This window comes from Pseudophryne corroboree, chromosome 3, assembly GCF_028390025.1.
Source record: "Pseudophryne corroboree isolate aPseCor3 chromosome 3, aPseCor3.hap2, whole genome shotgun sequence".
Classification (NCBI taxonomy): Eukaryota; Metazoa; Chordata; class Amphibia; order Anura; family Myobatrachidae; genus Pseudophryne; species Pseudophryne corroboree.
Genome location: NC_086446.1, coordinates 778428515 through 778449103, shown reverse-complemented (window position 1 = coordinate 778449103; position 20589 = coordinate 778428515). Strand labels below are relative to the sequence as shown.

The 20589-nt window shown below is 50.9% G+C and overlaps 1 protein-coding gene across 2 annotated transcripts in view; it reads left to right on the top strand.

Moving 5' to 3' along the window:
- Positions 1-6009: 6009 nt before the first annotated feature.
- Positions 6010-20589, top strand: part of CASP7 (caspase 7) — a 103476-nt gene continuing 88896 nt past the window's right edge. For both annotated transcript variants that reach the window (XM_063962563.1, XM_063962564.1), the window contains exon 1: positions 6010-6142. In XM_063962563.1, the coding sequence (XP_063818633.1) occupies positions 6140-6142 (3 nt within the window). In that variant the 5' untranslated portion in view covers positions 6010-6139. The remainder of the gene's footprint in view (positions 6143-20589) is intronic.

Below are 20589 nucleotides of genomic sequence, written 5' to 3'. Positions count from 1 at the left end.
CCACCCCTGCATGCAAAACAGGGCCAGTGCGCGCCGTAGGCGCACAGAAAAATATATAGGGGCGTGGCTTTGTGGGGAAGGGGTGTGGCCACAAAATAATACCAATTCATAGTACGGCGCACAGTAGTCTCCATTATTCAAATTACGCCACACAGTAGCACCACTACACCAGGTAGAGACCCTTTTACACCTTATGGCGGACAGATTCCCCTTTTTACACATTACGGCAGACAGCGTCCCCCTTTTTACACATTACGCCAGACAGCGTCCCCCTTTTTACACATTACGGCAGACAGCATCCCCCTTTTTACACATTACGGCAGACAGCAAACCCCCATTACACATTACGGCACACAGCGTCCCCCTTTTTACACATTACGGAAGAAAGAAAGAAAGAATTATACTTACTGTCTCCGCTGGCAGTCAGGCTCCTCGGTGCAGCTTCTGGCAGAGATCCCGGCCAGGAGAGAAGGAGGAGGAGGGAGGTGGAGGGAGCCGCAGAAGCGCTGTGTTATTGATGGAGGCCCTGCTGCTGCTGTCCCTGTACTTCACCATAGGCTGTCCTCCGCCGCTGTGAATGCTGGGATGCGCTTCCCAGCATTCACAGCGGCGGAGGACAGCCTATGGTGAAGCAGAGGGACAGCAGCAGCAGCGCCTCTACCAATGACACAGCACTGCTGCGGCTCCCTCCTCCACCTCCCCCGTGGCCGCTGCAGTGCGCTCCTCTTCTCTCCTGTGTGCTGCGAGCTGCGGTTGCCCTCAGCACACAGCGGCATGTAATGATTCAGTTTGACTCATTACATGCTTTGGGCCACTGGACAGTGGCGGGCCCCAGTGCACGGCACTGCCTGCACTGGCGGTAGTTCCGCAACTGACATACACCATCTGGTAGACCCACGAAGTTGTCAGAGCATCTACAGCCACTGCTTGTGGGTCTCTCGACCTAGAACAATACCGCTTGAGCTTCTTGTTGAGTCAAGGGGCCATCATGTCGATTTGTGGATATCCCCACGAGGTGTCAACCACTGGAACACCTCTGGGTGGAGGACCCATTCCTTAGGGTGCAGATCGTGTCTGCTAAGGAAGTCTGCTTTCCAGTTGTCTACCCCCGGGGATGAAGACCGCCGACAATGCCACTGCGTATTTTTCCGCCCAGAGGAGAATTCTTGACACCTCTGACATTGCGGCTCTACTTTTTGTTCCGCCCTGATGCTATGGCAGTGTCGGCACGCCGGGGTTTATGGCTACACCAGTGGACTGCGGATGCGGACTACAGGAAAGGCGTGGAAGGCCTACCTTTCACAGGTGAGGCCCTATTTGGAGATGAACTCGACAAATTGATCTCCAAAGCTACTGCGAGTAAGTCAACATACATTCCTTGACGGTGGTCAAGTCAAGAAGTCGTCCTTCCAATAAACATCCTGGAACCCAGGGCTATCTACAACGTCCTTCAGCAAGGTGCATTTCTTCTTCAGAATTAGGCTATTCAGGTCCAGTTGAACAATGTGATGGCAGTGACATACATAAACCATCAGGGCGGAACAAAAAGTAGAGCCGCAATGTCTGAGGTGTCAAGAATTCTCCTCTGGGCGGAAAAATACGCAGTGGCATTGTCGGCGGTCTTCATCCCCGGGGGTAGACAACTGGAAAGCAGACTTCCTCAGCAGACACGATCTGCACCCTGGGGAATGGGTCCTTCACCCAGAGGTGTTCCAGTGGTTGACACATCGTGGGGATATCCACAAATCGACATGATGGCCCCTTGACTCAACAAGAAGCTCAAGCGGTATTGTTCTAGGTCGAGAGACCCACAAGCAGTGGCTGTAGATGCTCTGACAACTTCGTGGGTCTACCAGATGGTGTATGTCAGTTGCGGAACTACCGCCAGTGCAGGCAGTGCCTTGCACTGGGGCCCGCCACTGTCCAGGGGCCCAAAGCATGTAATGAGTCAAATTGACTCATTACATGCCGCTGTGTGCTGCGGGCAACCGCCGCCCGCAGCACACAGGAGAGAAGAGGAGCGCACTGCAGCGGCCACAGGGGAGGAGCAGGAGGGAGGTGGAGGAGGGAGCCGCAGCAGTGCTGTGTCATTGGTAGAGGCGCTGCTGCTGCTGTCTCTCTGCTTCACCATAGGCTGTCCTCCGCCGCTGTGAATGCTGGGAAGCGCATCCCAGCATTCACAGCGGCGGAGGACAGCCTATGGTGAAGGACAGGGACAGCAGCAGCAGCGCCTCCATCAATAACACAGCGCTTCTGCGGCTCCCTCCTCCACCTCCCTCCTCCTCCTTCTCTCCAGCCCGGGATCTCTGCCAGAAGCTGCACCAAGGAGCCTGACTGCCAGCGGAGACAGTAAGTATAATTCTTTCTTTCTTTTCTTTCTTTTTCTTCCGTAATGTGTAAAAAGGGGGATGCTGTCTGACGTAATGTGTAAAAAGGGGGATGCTGTCTACCTTAATGTGTAAAAAAGGGACGCTGTCTTCCGTAAATGTGTAAAAAGGGGGACGCTGTCTTCCGTGATGTGTAAAAAGGGGACGCTGTCTTCCGTGATGTGTAAAAAGGGGGACGCTGTCTGCCGTAATGTGTAAAAAGGGGGACGCTGTCTGCCGTAATGTGTAAAAAGGGGGACGCTGTCTGCCGTAATGTGTAAAAAGGGGGACGCTGTCTGCCGTAATGTGTAAAAAGGGGGACGCTGTCTGCCGTAATGTGTAAAAAGGGGGACGCTGTCTGCCGTAATGTGTAAAAAGGGGGACGCTGTCTGCCGTAATGTGTAAAAAGGGGGACGCGGTCTGCCGTTATGTGTAAAAAGGGGGACGCTGTCTGCCGTAATGTGTAAAAAGGGGGACGCGGTCTGCCGTTATGTGTAAAAAGGGGGACGCTGTCTGCCGTAATGTGTAAAAAGGGGATGCTGTCTGCCGTAATGTGTAAAAAGGGGACGCTGTCTGCCGTAATGTGTAAAAAATAAGATTTTAAACCTACTGGTAAATCTATTTCTCCTAGTCCGTAGAGGATGCTGGGGACTCCATAAGGACCATGGGGTATAGACGGGCTCCGCAGGAGATAGGGCACCTAAAAAGAACTTTTACTATGGGTGTGCACTGGTTCCTCCCTCTATGCCCCTCCTCCAGACCTCAGTTAGAGAACTGTGCCCTGAGGAGATGGACAATACAAGGCAGGATTTAGAAATCCAAGGGCAAGATTCATACCAGCCCACACCAATCATACCATGTAACCTGGATCATACATAACCAGTTAACCGTATGAACAACAACAGTAACGGTCCAAGACCTATTCCAACTGTAACATAACCCTTATGTAAGCAACAACTATATACAAGTCTTGCAGAGTTTCCGCACTGGGACGGGCGCCCAGCATCCTCTACAGACTAGGAGAAATAGATTTACTGGTAGGTTTAAAATGTTATTTTCTCTTACGTCCTAGAGGATGCTGGGGACTCCGTAAGGACCATGGGGTTTATACCAAAGCTCCCAATCGGGCGGGAGAGTGCGTATGACTCTGCAGCACCGACTGAGCAAACGCTAGGTCCTCATCAATGTCGCCGCTCGGCAAAGCTGTAATGCCGAGACGCCTCGGGCAGCCGCCCAAGAAGAACCCACCTTCCTAGTGGAATGGGCCTTAACCGAATTTGGTATCGGCAATCCAGCCATAGAATGAGCCTGCTGAATCGTATTACAGATCCAGCGAGCAATAGCTTGCTTCGAAGCAGGTGCGCCAATCTTATTGGCCGCATACAGGACAAACAGAGCCTCTGTTTTCCTAATTCTTGCCGTCCTGGCTACATAAATCTTTAAGGCCCTGACTACGTCCATGGATCTGGAATCCTCCAGGTCACTTGTAGCCACAGGCACCACAATAGGTTGATTCATATGGAATGAAGAAACCACTTTAGGCAAAAATTGCGGACGTGTCCTCAATTCAGCTCGATCCACATGAAAAATCAAGTAGGGGCTCTTGTGTGACAAAGCCGCCAATTCTGACACCCGCCTTGCTGATGCTAAGGCCAACAACATGACCACCTTCCAGGTAAGAAATTTCAACTCAACCTTGTTAAGCGGTTCAAACCAGTGTGATTTTAGGAACTGCAACACCACGTTCAGGTCCCATGGTGCCACTGGAGGCACAAAAGGGGGCTGGATGTGCAGCACTCCCTTTACAAACGTCTGGACTTCTGGAAGAGAAGCCAATTCCTTCCCTCTTGTGGCTGGGGACCCCAACCCACGTGGATAATGGTGCCTTCACCTTGCAACCAAAAGGAAAGTGACAAACGCAGTTCCGTTCTCCGCCTGTCTTGGAGCAAGCCCGGCGTCTCCAAGCTCCGCCTTCTGCCGGCTACCGATGCAGGGACCTGGTCAGTGACCAGTGGGGGCCAGCCGAAGCCAACCGGGAGGTGTGGCAGCAGCGTGTCGACGCATACACAGCAAGCCTGATCCAAAACGTGGTTCTAGGTGCCACATTGTAGGAGCCTGAGGTGTCAGCAACATACCCACATAATGCGCAGTGGGTGGAGTCAGTAACAGGCGGTTGCTGATGGCAAGAGAGAATCCCCTATTGGCAGGTGAGAGCCGAACCCAATGTGTAATAAGTGGGTATAGGCGTGTCTGGTCACACCTTTCCTTCCATACTATGCATAGACAGGGACAGCGACAGGTCATACCATGCATAGACAGGGACAGCGATTGGCCATACCATGCATAGACAGGGACAGCGATTGGCCATACCATGCATAGACAGGGACAGCGACTGGTCATACCATGCACAGACAAGGACAGCGACTGATCATACCATGCACAGACAGGGACAGCGACTGGTCATACCATGCACAGACAGGGACAGCGACTGGTCATACCATGCACAGACAGGGACAGCGACTGATCATACCATGCACAGACGGGGACAGCGACTGGTCATACCATGCATAGACAGGGACAGCGATTGGTCATACCATGCATAGACAGGGACAGCGATTGGTCATACCGTGCACAGACGGGGACAGCGACTGGTCATACCATGCACAGACAGGGACAGTGACTGGTCATACCATGCATAGACAGGGACAGCGACTGGTCATACCATACACAGACAGGGACAGCGATTGGCCATACCATGCACAGACAGGGACAGCGACTAGTCATACCATGCACAGACAAGGACAGCGACTGATCATACCATGCACAGACAGGGACAGCGACTGGTCATACCATGCACAGACAGGGACAGCGACTGGACATACCATGCATAGACAGCGACTGGTCATACCATACACAGACAGGGACAGCGATTGGCCATACCATGCACAGACAGGGACAGCGACTAGTCATACCATGCACAGACAAGGACAGCGACAGGTCATACCATGCACAGACGGGGACAGCGACTGGTCATACCATGCATAGACAGGGTCAGTGACTGATCATACCATGCACAGACAGGGACAGCGACTGGTCATACCATGCACAGACAGGGACAGCGACTGATCATACCATGCACAGACAGGGACAGCGACTGGTCATACCATGCACAGACAGGGACAGCGACTGGTCATACCATACACAGACAGGGACAGCGACTGGTCATACCATACACAGACGGGGACAGCGACTGGTCATACCATACACAGACGGGGACAGCGACTGGTCATACCATACACAGACAGGGACAGCGACTGGACATACCATACACAGACAGGGACAGCGACTGGACATACCATGCATAGACAGGGACAGCGACTGAGGCAGCACAGTATTGGGGGTGATCAGTACCTACACAGCTCAGCTGACTCCTACAGTATATAGTATGTACCACAGTCACTGGCACTGCATCATGTACATGTCCTCCTTACAGAGCTCAGTCCCCGGCACTACAGCCGGCCTGATCCACCTGCTGCTCACACTGACACCTCCATACAGCACACACAGGGAAAGGCGGGAGTGGAGCACACTGCGGGCGGGGCGGGAAGGCGGGCCAGGGAGGGGAGTACACTGCGGGCGGGCCGGGGAGGGGAGTCCGGGGTCCCGGCACAGACTCTTCCTTCTTCCCTGTGGGGCGGGGACACGATAATGAAACTTTATTACAGATAATATCGGAGCAGCAGAGCCGGAGGTTCCGGAGAGCAGAGAGGAGAATGGTAATATACTGTATATATAGTGCTGCTGCAGCAGCCTGTATGGGTGCAATGGTCTGCAGCCTGTATGGGTGCAGTGGTCTGCAGACTACAGACAATAATGATGCTGCTTTATACAGTATGTATGTATAAGGAGGGCATGTAGCCAGCCTGGAGTGGGCCTACTCATTCCCCCAAGACTGTGGAACCCTCCTTGTGGAACTGCAAGCCTCAGCATGCCCGGTCAGTCCTCTAAAGGAGAATTACTGAGGTGCTGCGACTTGTAGTTCCACAAGAGCAAGTTATAGAGGGGGTCATTCAGACCTGATCATTCGTTAGAGGTTTTTTTGCAGCGCTGCGATTAGATTGTCGCCGCCTATGGGGGAGTGTATTTTCGCTTTGCAAGTGCGCGATCGCATGTGCAGCCGAGTGGTACAAAAAAGTTTTGTGAGGCTCTGAGTTGCCCAGAACTTACTCAGCCGCTGCGATCACTTCAGCCTGTCCGGTCCCGGAATTGACGTCAGACACCCGCCATGCAAACGCTTGGACACGCCTGCATTTTTCCAACCACTCCCAGAAAACGGTCAGTTACCACCCACAAACGCCTTCTTCCTGTCAATCTCCTTACGATCGGCTGTGCGAATAAATTCTTCATACAATCCATCGCTCAGCAACGATCCGCTTTGTACCCGTACGACGCGCCTGTACATTACGGTGCATGCACAGTTCTGACCTGATTGCAGCACAGTGAAAAATCCTAGCGTATGATCAGGTCTGAATGACCCCCATTGTCTCTGAGCTTTACCTTCATCATCACTTACTGAGTAGTGACACTTCCTACAGCTGCCTCTAGGGGGCGACTCTGCTGTTCTGTGGTTTCACTATCTTGAGATCTGAAGGGAAGTGAAAGTAAAACCAAGAAACATAAGTTACTTTTTCCTATAATGATGACCCTATTGGGTGCATGGTAGAGGCTAGATCCAAGTGGCCTAAGGGACCTTTTCCGTCAGGGGGAGGAGCCACGACACAAGGGGGAGGAGCTACGCCAGCGGTACAGGTGGTCTAGTATCCACACCACCAACTATTACCTTTAGTAATTAGGTGGCAAGCGAAGCGAGCCACCGTGCCCGAAGCGTGGCGAGCGAAGCGAGCCCGCAAGGGTACTTTTCGGGTACCTTGTTCGGCCGCAGCTCCTCCCCCTGGTGACGGGTCTCCTCCCCTAGGTACGTCAGAAGGTCCCTTCTCCCACTTCAATATAGAACCAACCTTGGGTGCATGGCAGGGTGCTGCTGAGTCTTCCCACACCCCAAACAGGTCTTATCCATTAATCTGCTGTCTGATACCCCATACTTGAGGAACTGCTAGGATGTTACAAATGAAAATATTTTAGCTGAGCGGTGGCCATGGGGAGCCCGGTGGCTGGCCATACAATGAATGATAGCCCAAAGTGATAACCATACATTATTTTTATTCCCTGTAGTTGAGAATGAGAATTACAGATCCTCCGCACTTCCTGATGAAGCTCTCTAGTGCTATATTCTGCTACATAAAGCTGTCGCTGTAATAAGTTTCCTGTAAGAGACAAATGCTGGAAATACATTACACATTATCAGTGCAGGCTTGCTCCAGCCCTGTCCTTGGCGCAAGACATACGTCTGAGAACAGGCGTAATTATTCCTCCAGCCAACTCTGCTAGTCCGCAGTTCCACTGACATGCGCTCACTTGGCGCAGTGCTACAGCCCAGCTACACTCCTTCAGTTCCAGATGGAGATTCATACTGAAATGAGTGCTGTATGGCTCTTCATCACTGTATTTGTGTGCACACCATTCTAGAGCATGTACACCGCATAAACACTTAGGATGCGCTGCGAAAAGGAACGCACGTTCAACCCTCCGTAAGACCTATTATTTAAATGGACTGTGGGAAGAAACCAGAGCACCCAGAGGAAACTTAGTCATTCATGCACATCTCAAATGGAGAGGACCCTGGTCAGATTAGAAAGCATGGCAATACTAACCACTGTGCTACAATCGCAAATTTCAGATGATCTTTTATTTCCTATTTATACATAGGCCAGTGGTTCCCAAACGTGGTCCTCAAGGCACCCTAACAGTCAATGCACAGGTGACTTTAGTAGTACATTTGATTCTACAATCTGTGCACAAGGGATGTACTATAAACCAGGACTGCTGAGGTGCCCTGACGACCATGTTTCTCTGACGTCCTAGTGGATGCTGGGAACTCCGTAAAGACCATGGGGAATAGACGGGCTCCGCAGGAGACTGGGCACTCTAAAGAAAAGATTAGGTACTATCTGGTGTGCACTGGCTCCTCCTGCCCTGGGCAGCAATTGAAGTACCTTTTGGCAATAAAAATACATATATACAGTCTGGCACTGTATATATGTAAAAAACCCCGCCATTTTTTTACACAGAAAGCGGGTCAGAAGCCCGCCACTGAGGGGGCGGGGCCTTCTTCCTCAGCACACCAGCGCCATTTTCTCTTCACAGCTCCGCTGGAAGCAGCTCCCCAGGCTCTCCCCTGCAGTATCCAGGTACAAGAAGGGTAAAAAAGAGAGGGGGGGCACATAAATTTAGGCGCAAATAAAACATATAAGGCAGCTATTGGGTAATCACTTATTATAAGTGAAAATCCCTGTGTTATATAGTGCTGTGGTGTGTGCTGGCAAACTCTCTCTCTGTCTCCCCAAAGGACTTTGTGGGGTCCTGTCCTCAGTCTGAGCATTCCCTGTGTGTGTGCGGTGTGTCGGTACGGCTGTGTCGACATGTTTGATGAGGAGGGTTACGTGGAGGCGGAGCAAGGGCAGATAAGTGTGGTGTCGCCCCCGTCGGGGCCGACACCTGATTGGATGGATATGTGGAAGGTCTTAAACGACAATGTAAGCTCCTTACATAAAAGGTTTGATGACGCTGCAGCCTTGGGACAGCCGGGGTCTCAGCCCGCGCCTGCCCAGGCGACTCAGAAACCGTCAGGGGCTCATAAACGCCCTCTATCTCAGATGGTTGACACAGATGTCGACACGGAGTCCGACTCAAGTGTCGACGATGATGAGGCACATTTACAGTCTAAAATGACCAAGGCCATCCGATACATGATTATTGCAATGAAAGATGTATTACACATTTCTGAGATTAACCCGGTTAATACCAAGAGGGTTTATATGTTTGGGGAGAAAAAGCAGCCAGTGACTTTTCCCCCATCTGATGAATTAAATGAATTATGTGAGGAAGCGTGGAGTTCCCCTGATAAGAAACTAGTGATTTCTAAGAGGTTACTGATGGCGTACTCTTTCCCGCCAACGGACAGGTTACGTTGGAAAACATCCCCTAGGGTGGACAAGGCGCTGACACGCTTATCTAAAAAGGTGGCCCTGCCGTCTCAGGATACGGCCGCCCTAAAGGAGCCTGCGGATAGAAAGCAGGAAGCTATCCTGAAGTCAGTGTATACACACTCTGGTACTCTACTGAGACCTGCTATTGCTTCAGCCTGGATGTGTAGTGCTGTAGCAGCATGGACAGATACTCTGTCAGACGACATAGATTCCCTCGACAGGGATACTGTTTTGCTAACCCTGGGCCATATAAAAGACGTCGTCTTATATATGCGGGATGCTCAGAGGGACATTTGCCTGCTGGGCTCTAGAATTAATGCTATGTCCATTTCTGCCAGGAGGGTCTTATGGACTCGGCAATGGACAGGAGATGCTGATTCTAAAAAACACATGGAGGTTTTGCCTTATAAGGGTGAGGAATTGTTTGGGGACGGTCTATCGGACCTCGTGTCCACAGCGACAGCTGGAAAGTCGACTTTCTTGCCTCAGGTTTCCTCACAGCCTAAGAAAGCACCGTATTATCAAATGCAGTCCTTTCGTTCTCAGAAAGGCAAGAGGGTCAGGGGCGCATCCTTTCTTGCCAAGAGGCAGGGGTAGAGGTAAGAAGCTGCACCATGCAGCCAGTTCCCAGGAACAAAAGTCCTCCCCTGCTTCCACTAAGTCCACCGCATGATGTTGGGGCTCCACAGGTGGAGCCAGGTGCGGTGGGGGCGCGTCTCCGAACCTTCAGCAACCAGTGGGTTCGCTCACAGGTGGATCTCTGGGCTGTACAAATTGTATCTCAGGGATACAAGCTGGAATTCGAAGCGACTCCCCCCCCCCGTCGTTACCTCAAATCAGCCTTGCCAGCTTCCCCCATGGAAAGGGAGGTAGTACTGGCGGCAATTCACAAGCTGTACCTCCAGCAAGTGATTATCAGGGTCCCCCTCCTTCAACAGGGAAGGGGTTACTATTCCACAATGTTTGTGGTACCGAAACCGGACGGTTCGGTGAGACCCATTCTGAATTTAAAATCCTTGAACACTTATATAAAGAAATTCAAGTTCAAAATGGAATCACTCAGAGCGGTTATTGCAAGCCTGGAAGAGGGGGATTTTATGGTGTCGCTGGACATCAAGGATGCTTACTTGCATGTCTCCATTTACCCACTTCACCAGGAGTACCTCAGGTTTGTGGTACAGGACTGTCATTACCAGTTCCAGATGTTGCCGTTTGGCCTGTCCACGGCACCGAGGATATTTACCAAGGTAATGGCCGAAATGATGATACTCCTTCGGAAGAAGGGAGTTATAGTTATCCCGTACTTGGACGATCTCCTCATAAAGGCGAGGTCCAGAGAGCAGTTGTTGATCAGCGTAGCACTCTCTCAGGAAGTGTTGCAACAGCACGGCTGGATTCTGAATGTTCCAAAGTCGCAGCTGATTCCTACGACGCGTCTGCTTTTCCTGGGCATGATTCTGGACACAGAACAGAAGAAGGTGTTTCTCCCGGTGGAGAAGGCCCAGGAATTAGCATCTCTGGTCAGGGACCTCCTGAAACCAAAACAGGTATCGGTGCATCACTGCACGCGAGTCCTGGGAAAGATGGTGGCTTCATACGAAGCCATTCCCTTCGGCAGGTTCCATGCAAGGATCTTTCAGTGGGATCTGTTGGACAAGTGGTCCGGATCGCATCTTCAGATGCATCGGCTGATCACCCTGTCCCCAAGGGCCAGGGTGTCTCTTCTGTGGTGGCTGCAGAGTGCTCACCTTCTCGAGGGCCGCAGGTTCGGCATACAGGACTGGGTCCTGGTGACCACGGATGCAAGCCTCCGAGGATGGCGAGCAGTCACTCAGGGAAGAAACTTCCAAGGGCTGTGGTCAAGTCTGGAGACTTCTCTACACATAAATATACTTTAACTAAGGGCCATTTACAACGCCCTGAGTCAAGCAGAGCCCCTGCTTCGAAACCGGCCAGTGCTGATTCAGTCAGACAACATCACGGCGGTCGCCCATGTAAACCGCCAGGGCGGCACAAGAAGCAGGATGGCAATGGCGGAAGCCACAAAGATTCTTCGGTGGGCAGAGAATCACGTGCAAGCACTGTCAGCAGTGTTCATTCCGGGAGTGGACAACTGGGAAGCAGACTTCCTCAGCAGACACGACCTCCACCCGGGAGAGTGGGGACTTCATCAAGAAGTCTTCACACAGATTGCAAAGCGATGGGAACTGCCACAGGTGGACATGATGGCGTCCCGCCTCAACAAAAAGCTAAAAAGATATTGCGCCAGGTCTAGGGACCCGCAGGCAATAGCTGTGGACGCCCTAGTGACACCGTGGGTGTACCAGTCGGTATATGTGTTTCCTCCTCTTCCTCTCATACCCAAGGTACTGGGAATAGTAAGAAAGAGAGGAATAAGAACAATACTCATTGTTCAGGATTGGCCAAGAAGGACTTGGTACCCGGAACTGCAAGAAATGCGCACAGAGGACCCATGGCCTCTGCCTATCAGACAGGACCTGCTGCAACAAGGGCCCTGTCTGTTCCAAGACTTACCGCGGCTGCGTTTGACGGCATGGCGGTTGAACGCCGGATCCTAGCGGAAAAAGGCATTCCGGATGAAGTTATTCCTACGCTGATAAAGGCTAGGAAGGACGTGACAGCAAAGCATTATTACCGTATATGGCGAAAATATGTTGCTTGGTGTGAGGCCAGGACGGCCCCTACAGAGGAATTCCAGCTGGGTCGATTCCTGCACTTCCTACAGTCAGCGGTGACTATGGGCCTAAAATTGGGGTCCATAAAGGTCCAGATTTCGGCCCTATCCATTTTCTTTCAAAAAGAACTGGCTTCACTGCCTGAGGTTCAGACGTTTGTTAAGGGAGTGCTGCATATTCAGCCCCCTTTTGTGCCACCAGTGGCACCCTGGGATCTTAACGTTGTGTTGGATTTCCTGAAATCCCACTGGTTTGAGCCACTTAAGACCGTGGAACTAAAGTATCTCACGTGGAAAGTGGTCATGCTGTTGGCCTTAGCATCGGCTAGGCGTGTGTCGGAATTGGCGGCTTTGTCATGTAAAAGCCCATATCTGATCTTCCATATGGACAGGGCAGAATTGAGGACTCATCCCCAATTTCTCCCAAAGGTGGTATCATCGTTTCATTTGAACCAACCTATTGTGGTGCCTGCGGCTACTCGGGACTTGGAGGACTCCAAGTTGCTGGACGTAGTCAGGGCTTTGAAAATATATGTTTCCAGAACGGCTGGAGTCAGGAAGACTGACTCGCTGTTTATCCTGCATGCACCCAACAAGCTGGGTGCTCCTGCTTCAAAGCAAACTATTGCGCGCTGGATCTGTAGCACGATTCAGCTGGCTCATTCTGCGGCTAGATTGCCGCATCCAAAATCAGTAAAAGCCCATTCCACAAGGAAGGTGGGCTCTTCTTGAGAGGCTGCCCGAGGGGTCTCGGCTTTACAGCTTTGCCGAGCGGCTACTTGGTCGGGTTCAAACACCTTTGCTAAGTTCTACAAGTTTGATACCCTGGCTGAGGAGGACCTGGAGTTCTCTCATTCGGTGCTGCAGAGTCATCCGCACTCTCCCGCCCGTTTGGGAGCTTTGGTATAATCCCCATGGTCCTTACGGAGTTCCCAGCATCCACTAGGACGTCAGAGAAAATAAGAATTTACTCACCGGTAATTCTATTTCTCGTAGTCCGTAGTGGATGCTGGGCGCCCGTCCCAAGTGCGGACTTTCTGCAATACGTGTATATAGTTATTGCTTAAATAAGGGTTATTGTTATGAGCCATCCGTTGAGTGAGGCTCAGTTGTTGTTCTTACTGTTAACTGGGTATGGTTATCACAAGTTGTACAGTGTGATTGGTGTGGCTGGTATGAGTCTTTCCCGGGATTCCAAATCCTTTCCTAGTAATGTCAGCTCTTCCGGGCACAGTTTCCCTAACTGAGGTCTGGAGAAGGGGCATAGAGGGAGGAGCCAGTGCACACCAGATAGTACCTAATCTTTTCTTTAGAGTGCCCAGTCTTCTGCGGAGCCCGTCTATTCCCCATGGTCCTTACGGAGTTCCCAGCATCCACTACGGACTACGAGAAATAGAATTACCGGTGAGTAAATTCTTATTTTTGGGGCCACTGACATAGGCTAAAGCAGTAAATACAGCCCATATGTCCTGCTTTAAGCAAAACTGATGCTTTGTGCCGCTGTCTCAGTTCTTCTCTGTGGACAGCACGTACAATGTAATGGTTAGCATTACTGCCTCACAACTGTAAAGCGCCGCGGAATATGTGTGTGCCATGTAAATAACTGGTAATAAAATTAAATAAATGGGGACAGCAACTTACACTGTCCGTATGGCAACAATTTGGACAAAGAGAGATCTTTGCACCCCTCATTGGCAGCCTAGGCTTTGGGGGGTGCATGCAGAGATGGTAAGCCAGGTCAGATCTAGTGTCTGCCAGCGCGCAAAATGTTGAATTTCTCTGACGTCCTAGATGATGCTGGGGTCCACATTAGTACCATGGGGTATAGATGGTTCCACCAGGAGCCATTGGCACTTTAAGAGTTTGAGAGTGTGGGCTGGCTCCTCCCTCTATGCCCCTCCTACCAGACTCAGTTAAGAAAATGTACCCGGAGGAGCCGGTCACAGCTAGGGGAGCTCTACAGAGCTTTTCTAGAAAAGTTTAATTTAGAGTTTTTTTTATTTTACAGGGAGGCTGATGGCAACAGCCTCCCTGCAGCGAGGGACTAAGGGGGGGGGGCAGTGTCCGCCCTGGAGGGTCTGAGCCACTGTCTCCGCTGACTGGACACTGAGCTCCAGAAGGTTCTGCTTGTTCTCCGCCACAGGGGATCGCTAACCCCAGCAGCATGCTGCCACCCCCTTACAGAGCTGAAGAAGTGGTGAGTGAGACACAGACCCCCCTAGCAAGTGTGGGGCCGGTGTGAAGATGGTGGCAGCGGGGAAGGGAGCGCAGTATTAACTCCGCTCCTGGGAAGGCTCAGCGGTACATGGTGTGGCGCTGTGAGGGGCGCCCTGGGCCAGCGCTTACCCCCTACACTGGTCCAGAAGCCTGTCGGGGTCCTCGGATCTCAGCCAGCACTAATTCCTCAAGCCAGTATAATCCATGAAGAGCGGGAAGACAGCGCTATTAAGAGGGCGGAGCTTCTCCTCAGAGTGGACCCAGCAGCGTTTCAGCACCATTTTCCTGACTGCACAGCGCTGAGAAGGAGAACAGGTCCCTCCACAGCAACTCCAGCTATCTGTACATAGTACCAGGGGATTGTAGAAGGGGGGGGCTGCAATACGACTGTGTAAAAGCGCTGTGTGTGGGTTGGCTCCAATCTTTGTGTCTCTCTTGCCATTCTTGGGGGGGAAACTCTGTCTGCCCTCACGTGTGTGTGTGTGTGTGTGTGTGTGTGTGTGTGTGTGTGTGTGTGTGTGTGTGTGTGTGTGTGTGTGTGTGTGTGGAGTGTGTGGTGGTCTCCTTTAGCTATGTCCAGGGACACTGTGTCATATGCTGCAGAGGATTTGTCCTCCCAGGATGATCCCATTCCATGTAATCAGGATAGCACTGGTTTAGCACAGATACCAGCAAGGGAACCTGAGTGGTTTTCCTCTATCAAATCTTGGATTTCTCAGATATCTGACAGGGTTGCAAGTAATCAATCTGCAACCCAGGTATTACAGAGCTCTATGGCAGTATGGCCGGTTTCTGGTACCTCAGGACACCCCGCTATATACCCCCACAAACGTACGCTTGTGCATGTCACACAAGACGACACGGATACCGATTCTGACACCACAGACGGTGATGGGGATGTATTGCGGGGTCTGCATCTCTTGCAAAGGGGGTGCAATTGTTGATAGAGGCTATCAGGGATGTGTTGAATGTTAATGATATCACACCTGAGCAGGTTGAGGAGGCTTTTTTCACTGAAAATAAAAAAGCCTCGCTAACCTTCCTTGCGTTAAAGGAATTGAATGCTGTGTTTGAAAAGCATGGGTAAACCCTGAGAAAAAATTCCAGGTCCCTAAAAGGGTCCAGGTGGCGTTTCCTTTCCCTGAGGAGGATAGGAAAAAATGGGAAAACCTGCCGATTGTTGACGCATCTGTGTCCAGACTCTCAAAGAAGGTGGTTTTGCCTGTTCCAGGATCTACCGCCTTAAAGGAGGCGGCTGATAGAAAGATTGATAACACACTTAAATCAATGTATACTGTCTCTGGGGCCATATTACGTCCCACTATTGCTACCGCATGGATTGCAAAGGCAATAGTAAAGTGGTCGGCTGCCTTACTTGAGGATTGGATACGATGGACAGGGATGATGTTGCATTATATTTACGCAACATACATGATTCAGCAGGTTTTATGGTAGAATCCATGAAAGACCTGGGTTTCATGGCTGCGGAAATCTCTTCCATGTCTGTTTCAGCTCGTCGGGGACTGTGGCTGCGCCAGTGGTCGGCCGACGCGGAATCCAGAAAGAGTGTGGAGTCCCTACCATACACAGGTTAGGCTCTCTTTGGGGAAGCTCTAGACCCGTAGATATCCACAGCTACAGCGGGTAAGTCTCCGTTTCTTCCCTCAGCAGCACCTGCTCCGAAGAAATCCTTCTCTTCATCTGCAACGCAGTCCTTTTGGCCTAACAAGCCTAGAAAGGCCAGACCGTCCAATACCTTCTTTAGGGGAGGTGGAGTTAAGTCCAAGAAACCTGCCGCTGCAGCTTCCCAGGAACAAAAGCCTGCTTTAGGTACGCCAAAGCTCTCCGCATGACGGTGGACCGCGGCCGGGAGGTGGGGCCAGTGGGAGCGAGACTGAGACACTTCAGTCAGGTCTGGGTATCGTCCGGCCTGGATCCCTGGGTGATAGATATTGTATCCCAGGGATACAGGCTGGAATTTCAAAGTCTCCTTCCTCATCGTTTTTTCAAATCAGGCTTGCCAACTCTGTTGGCAGACAGCACTGTACTACAAGAAGCTGTCCAGAAGTTGGTGGAGGCACAGGTCATTGTGCCAGTGCCACCTCACATGCAGAACAAAGGTTACTATTCGAACCTTTTCGTGGTACCGAAACCGGATGGTTCGGTCAGGCCCATTCTGAACCTAAAATCATTGAACCCCTTTCTAAAGGAGTTCAAGTTCAAGATGGAGTCTCTCAGGGCTGTGATATCAGGTCTGGAAGAGGGGGAATTCCTGGTATCACTGGATATCAAGGATGCGTACCTCCACATTCCGATATGGCTGCCGCATCAGGCTTATCTCCGTTTCGCATTGCTGGACTGTCATTTCCAGTTCCAGGCCCTGCCATTCGGCCTCTCCACAGCACCGAGGGTGTTTACCAAGGTGATGGCAGAAATGTTTGTTCTCCTCCGCAAACAAGGGGTGAACATCATTCCATATCTGGGCAATCTGCTGATAAAGGCATCATCCAAAGTGAAGTTGCTGCAGTCCATTTTTCTCACAACACGCCTCCTCAAGAGTCATGGTTGGATTCTGAACCTTCCAAAGTCACATTTGGAACCAACCCAGAGGTTGTCCTTCCTGCGAATGATCCTGGACACAGAAGTGCAGAAGGTGTTTCTTCCGCAGGAAAAGGCGTTGGTGATACAAACTATGGTCCGAGATATCCTGAAGTCAGCCTGGGTGTCGGTTCATCAATGCATTCGCCTGTTGGGAAAGATGGTGGCCTCTTACGAGGCTCTCCAGTACGGGAGGTCCACGCTCGGACCTTCCAACTGGATCTTCTGGACAAGAGGTCAGGATCTCATCTCCACATGCACCAGAGAATTCGTCTGTCGCCGAGGGCCAGGATTTCACTCCTCTGGTGGTTGCAATTACCTCACCTTCTGGAGGGCCGCAGGTTCGGGATTCAGGATTGGGTCCTTCTAACCACGAATGCGAGCCTTCGGGGGCTGGCGAGCAGTCACTCAAGGAGTAACCTTCCAAGGTCGGTGGTCAAGCTTGGAATCCGGCCTGCCCATCAACATCCTGGAACTAAGAGCCGTCTACAACGGTCTTCTTCAGGCGGCCGCTCTTCTACGAAATCGAGCCATTCAAGTGCAGTCGGACAACGTAACAACAGTGGCTTAGATAAACCGACAGGGCGGAACGAAGAGCAGAGCGACAATGTCAGAGGTGACAAGAATACTCCTCTTGACAGAAAATCACGCATTGGCACTGTCAGCCATCTTCATTCCGGGAGTAGACAGCTGGGAAGCAGACTTCCTCAGCAGACACTATCTCCATCCAGGGGAGTGGGGACTCCATCCGGAGGTGTTCAAGGAAATAACAGACATTTGGGGATTACCCCGTTAGACATGATGGCCTCTCAACAAGAACAAGAAGCTTCGGCGTTATTGTTCCAGGTTGAGGGACCCACAGGCAGTGGACGCCCTGGTGTCTCCGTGGGTGTTCCATTCAGTGTACGTGTTTCCACCACTCCCACTCATCCCAAGAATCCTAAAGCTTGTAAGGAGAACAAGGGTTCAAGCGATCCTCATTGCACCGGACTGGCCAAGAAGGGCTTGGTACGCGGACCTTCTGAATCTACTGCAAGAAGAGCTGATGCCTCTTCCTCTTCGGGAGGACCTGCTGCATCAGGAGCCGTTCGCCTATCAAGACTTACCGCAGCTACGTTTGACGGCATGGAAATTGAGCGCCTGATACTTGCTCGGAAGGGCATTCCGAAGAAGGTCATTCCTACTCTCATACAGGCTAGGAAAGGGGTAACGTCTAAATATTACCATCGTATTTGGAAGAAATATGTCTCTTGGTGTGAATCCAAGAAGTTTCCTACGGTGGAGTTTCAACTTGGACGTTTTCTCCTCTTCCTGCAAGCAGGTGTGGATATGGGCCTGAGGTTAGGATCTGTGAAGGTCCAGATTTCGGCCCTATCCATTTTCTTTCAGAAACAATTGGCTGCCCTCCCTGAGGTTCAGACTTTTTTGAAGGGAGTTCTGCATATCCAACCTCCCTTTGTACCGCCTACGGCGCCTTGGGACCTTAACGTGGTGTTGCACTTCCTCCAGTCGGATTGGTTTGAGCCTCTACAGGAGGTTGAGGTCAAATTTCTTACATGGAAGGCGGTCACGTTGTTGGCCTTAGCTTCTGATAGACGTGTGTCCGAATTGGGGGCTTTATCCTGTAAAAGCCCTTACTTGATCTTCCACGAAGATAGAGCTGAACTTCTGACACGTCAGCAGTTTCTTCCGAAGGTTGTGTCGGCATTTCATATCAACCAACCTATTACATCAGAGTCCTTGGATATTGTGAGGGCTTTGAAGATCTATGTGAAGAGGACTGCTCGTCACAGAAAGTCGGACACTCTGTTTGTCCTATATGATCCCAAGAAAATTGGGTGTCCTGCTTCTAAGCAGACGATCTCTCGCTGGAATAGGTTCACTATTCAGCACGCTTATTCTACGGCAGGATTGCTGTGTCCAAAATCTGTTAAGGCCCACTCTACTTGTAAGGTGGGGTCTTCCTGGGCGGCTTCCCGGGGTGTCTCGGCAGTGCAACATTGCCGAGCTGCTACTTGGTCTGGGTTGAACACGTTTGCAAAGTATTACAAGTTCGATACTTTGGCCTCTGATGATCTGAAGTTTAGTCAATCAGTTCTGCAGGAGCCTCCGTGCTCTCCCTCCCATTCTGGGAGCTTTGGTACCTCCCCATGGTACTAATGTGGACCCCAGCATCCTCTACGATGTAAGAGAAAATAGGATTTTGGTTATCTACCGGTAAATCCTTTTCTCGTAGTCTGTAGAGGATGCTGGGCGCCCGCCCAGTGCTTCGTTTTCCTGCAAATGTTATTTGGTTCAGTACAACTTCATTTTAATTGAGTACTGCATTGTTACTTGGTAAGTAATGTTTCAGCAGTTTCTGTGTAGTTAAAGCTAGTTATATTGATGTGCCTTGTATGTGTGAGCTGGTATGAATCTCGCCACTTTCTGTGTATAATCCTTCTCTCGAAGATGTCCGTCTCCTCGGGCACAGTTTCTAGACTGAGTCTGGTAGGAGGGGCATAGAGGGAGGAGCCAGCCCACACTCTCAAACTATTAAAGTGCCAATGGCTCCTGGTGGACCCGTCTATACCCCATGGTACTAATGTGGACCCCATAATCCTCTGCGGACTACGAGAAAAGGATTTACCGGTAGGTAACCAAAATCCTATTTTCCCCTCGTAGTGGTGAGGAGCAGCATTATCCTCTTGGCCAGCTGGCAATACCACTCTCGGCCAGAAGGGGGAATTATTGCTGCATAGACTAGCAAGCACATACTGGTATGATCTCCCCAGCATAACATTGCAATCCCTTATAGTGTGCAGGCAATGTGCTGGGTGGAGGAGGCACATTTTTAACACATTTGCGTAAACTATATTCAAAAACACACCAAGAATAAAAATTGGCTACTTTTTTTTTTTTGTCGACTTTTTCTACTGTCAACCTTTTATATGTCGGCATTTTGACCCTGTCGACCCTATGGTGCTGACCTTTTGACTATAGACCTTTTTATATTAGACTATGCATTTAATTCAATTCAGCCAGTGCCGCAACCTACATTGGCCGTTGTGCCCCATTAAATAAGGCTGGAAGCCGTTTACTTTTAAACCTTCTGCAAAGAATAATGGCCCTCATTCCGAGTTGTTCGCTCGCAAGGCGAATTTAGCAGAGTTGCTCACGCTAAGCCTCCGCCTACTGGGAGTGTATCTTAGCTTCTTAAAATTGCGAACGAAGTATTCGCAATTTTGCGATTAGCACACGTCTTAGCAGTTTCAGAGTAGCTTCATACTTACTCGGCATCTGCGATCAGTTCTGTGCTTGTCGTTCCTGGTTTGACGTCACAAACACACCCAGCGTTCGCCCAGACACTCCTCCGTTTCTCCAGCCACTCCTGCGTTTTTTCCGGAAACGGCAGCGTTTTCATCCACACGCCCATAAAACGCCGTGTTTCCGCCCAGTAACACCCATTTCCTGTCAATCACACTACGATCGCCGGAGCGAAGAAAAAGCCGTGAGTAAAAATACTATCTTCATAGCAAATTTACTTGGCGCAGTCGCAGTGCGAACATTGCGCATGCGTACTAAGCAGAAAAACGCTGCGATGCGAAGAAATTTACCGAGCGAACAA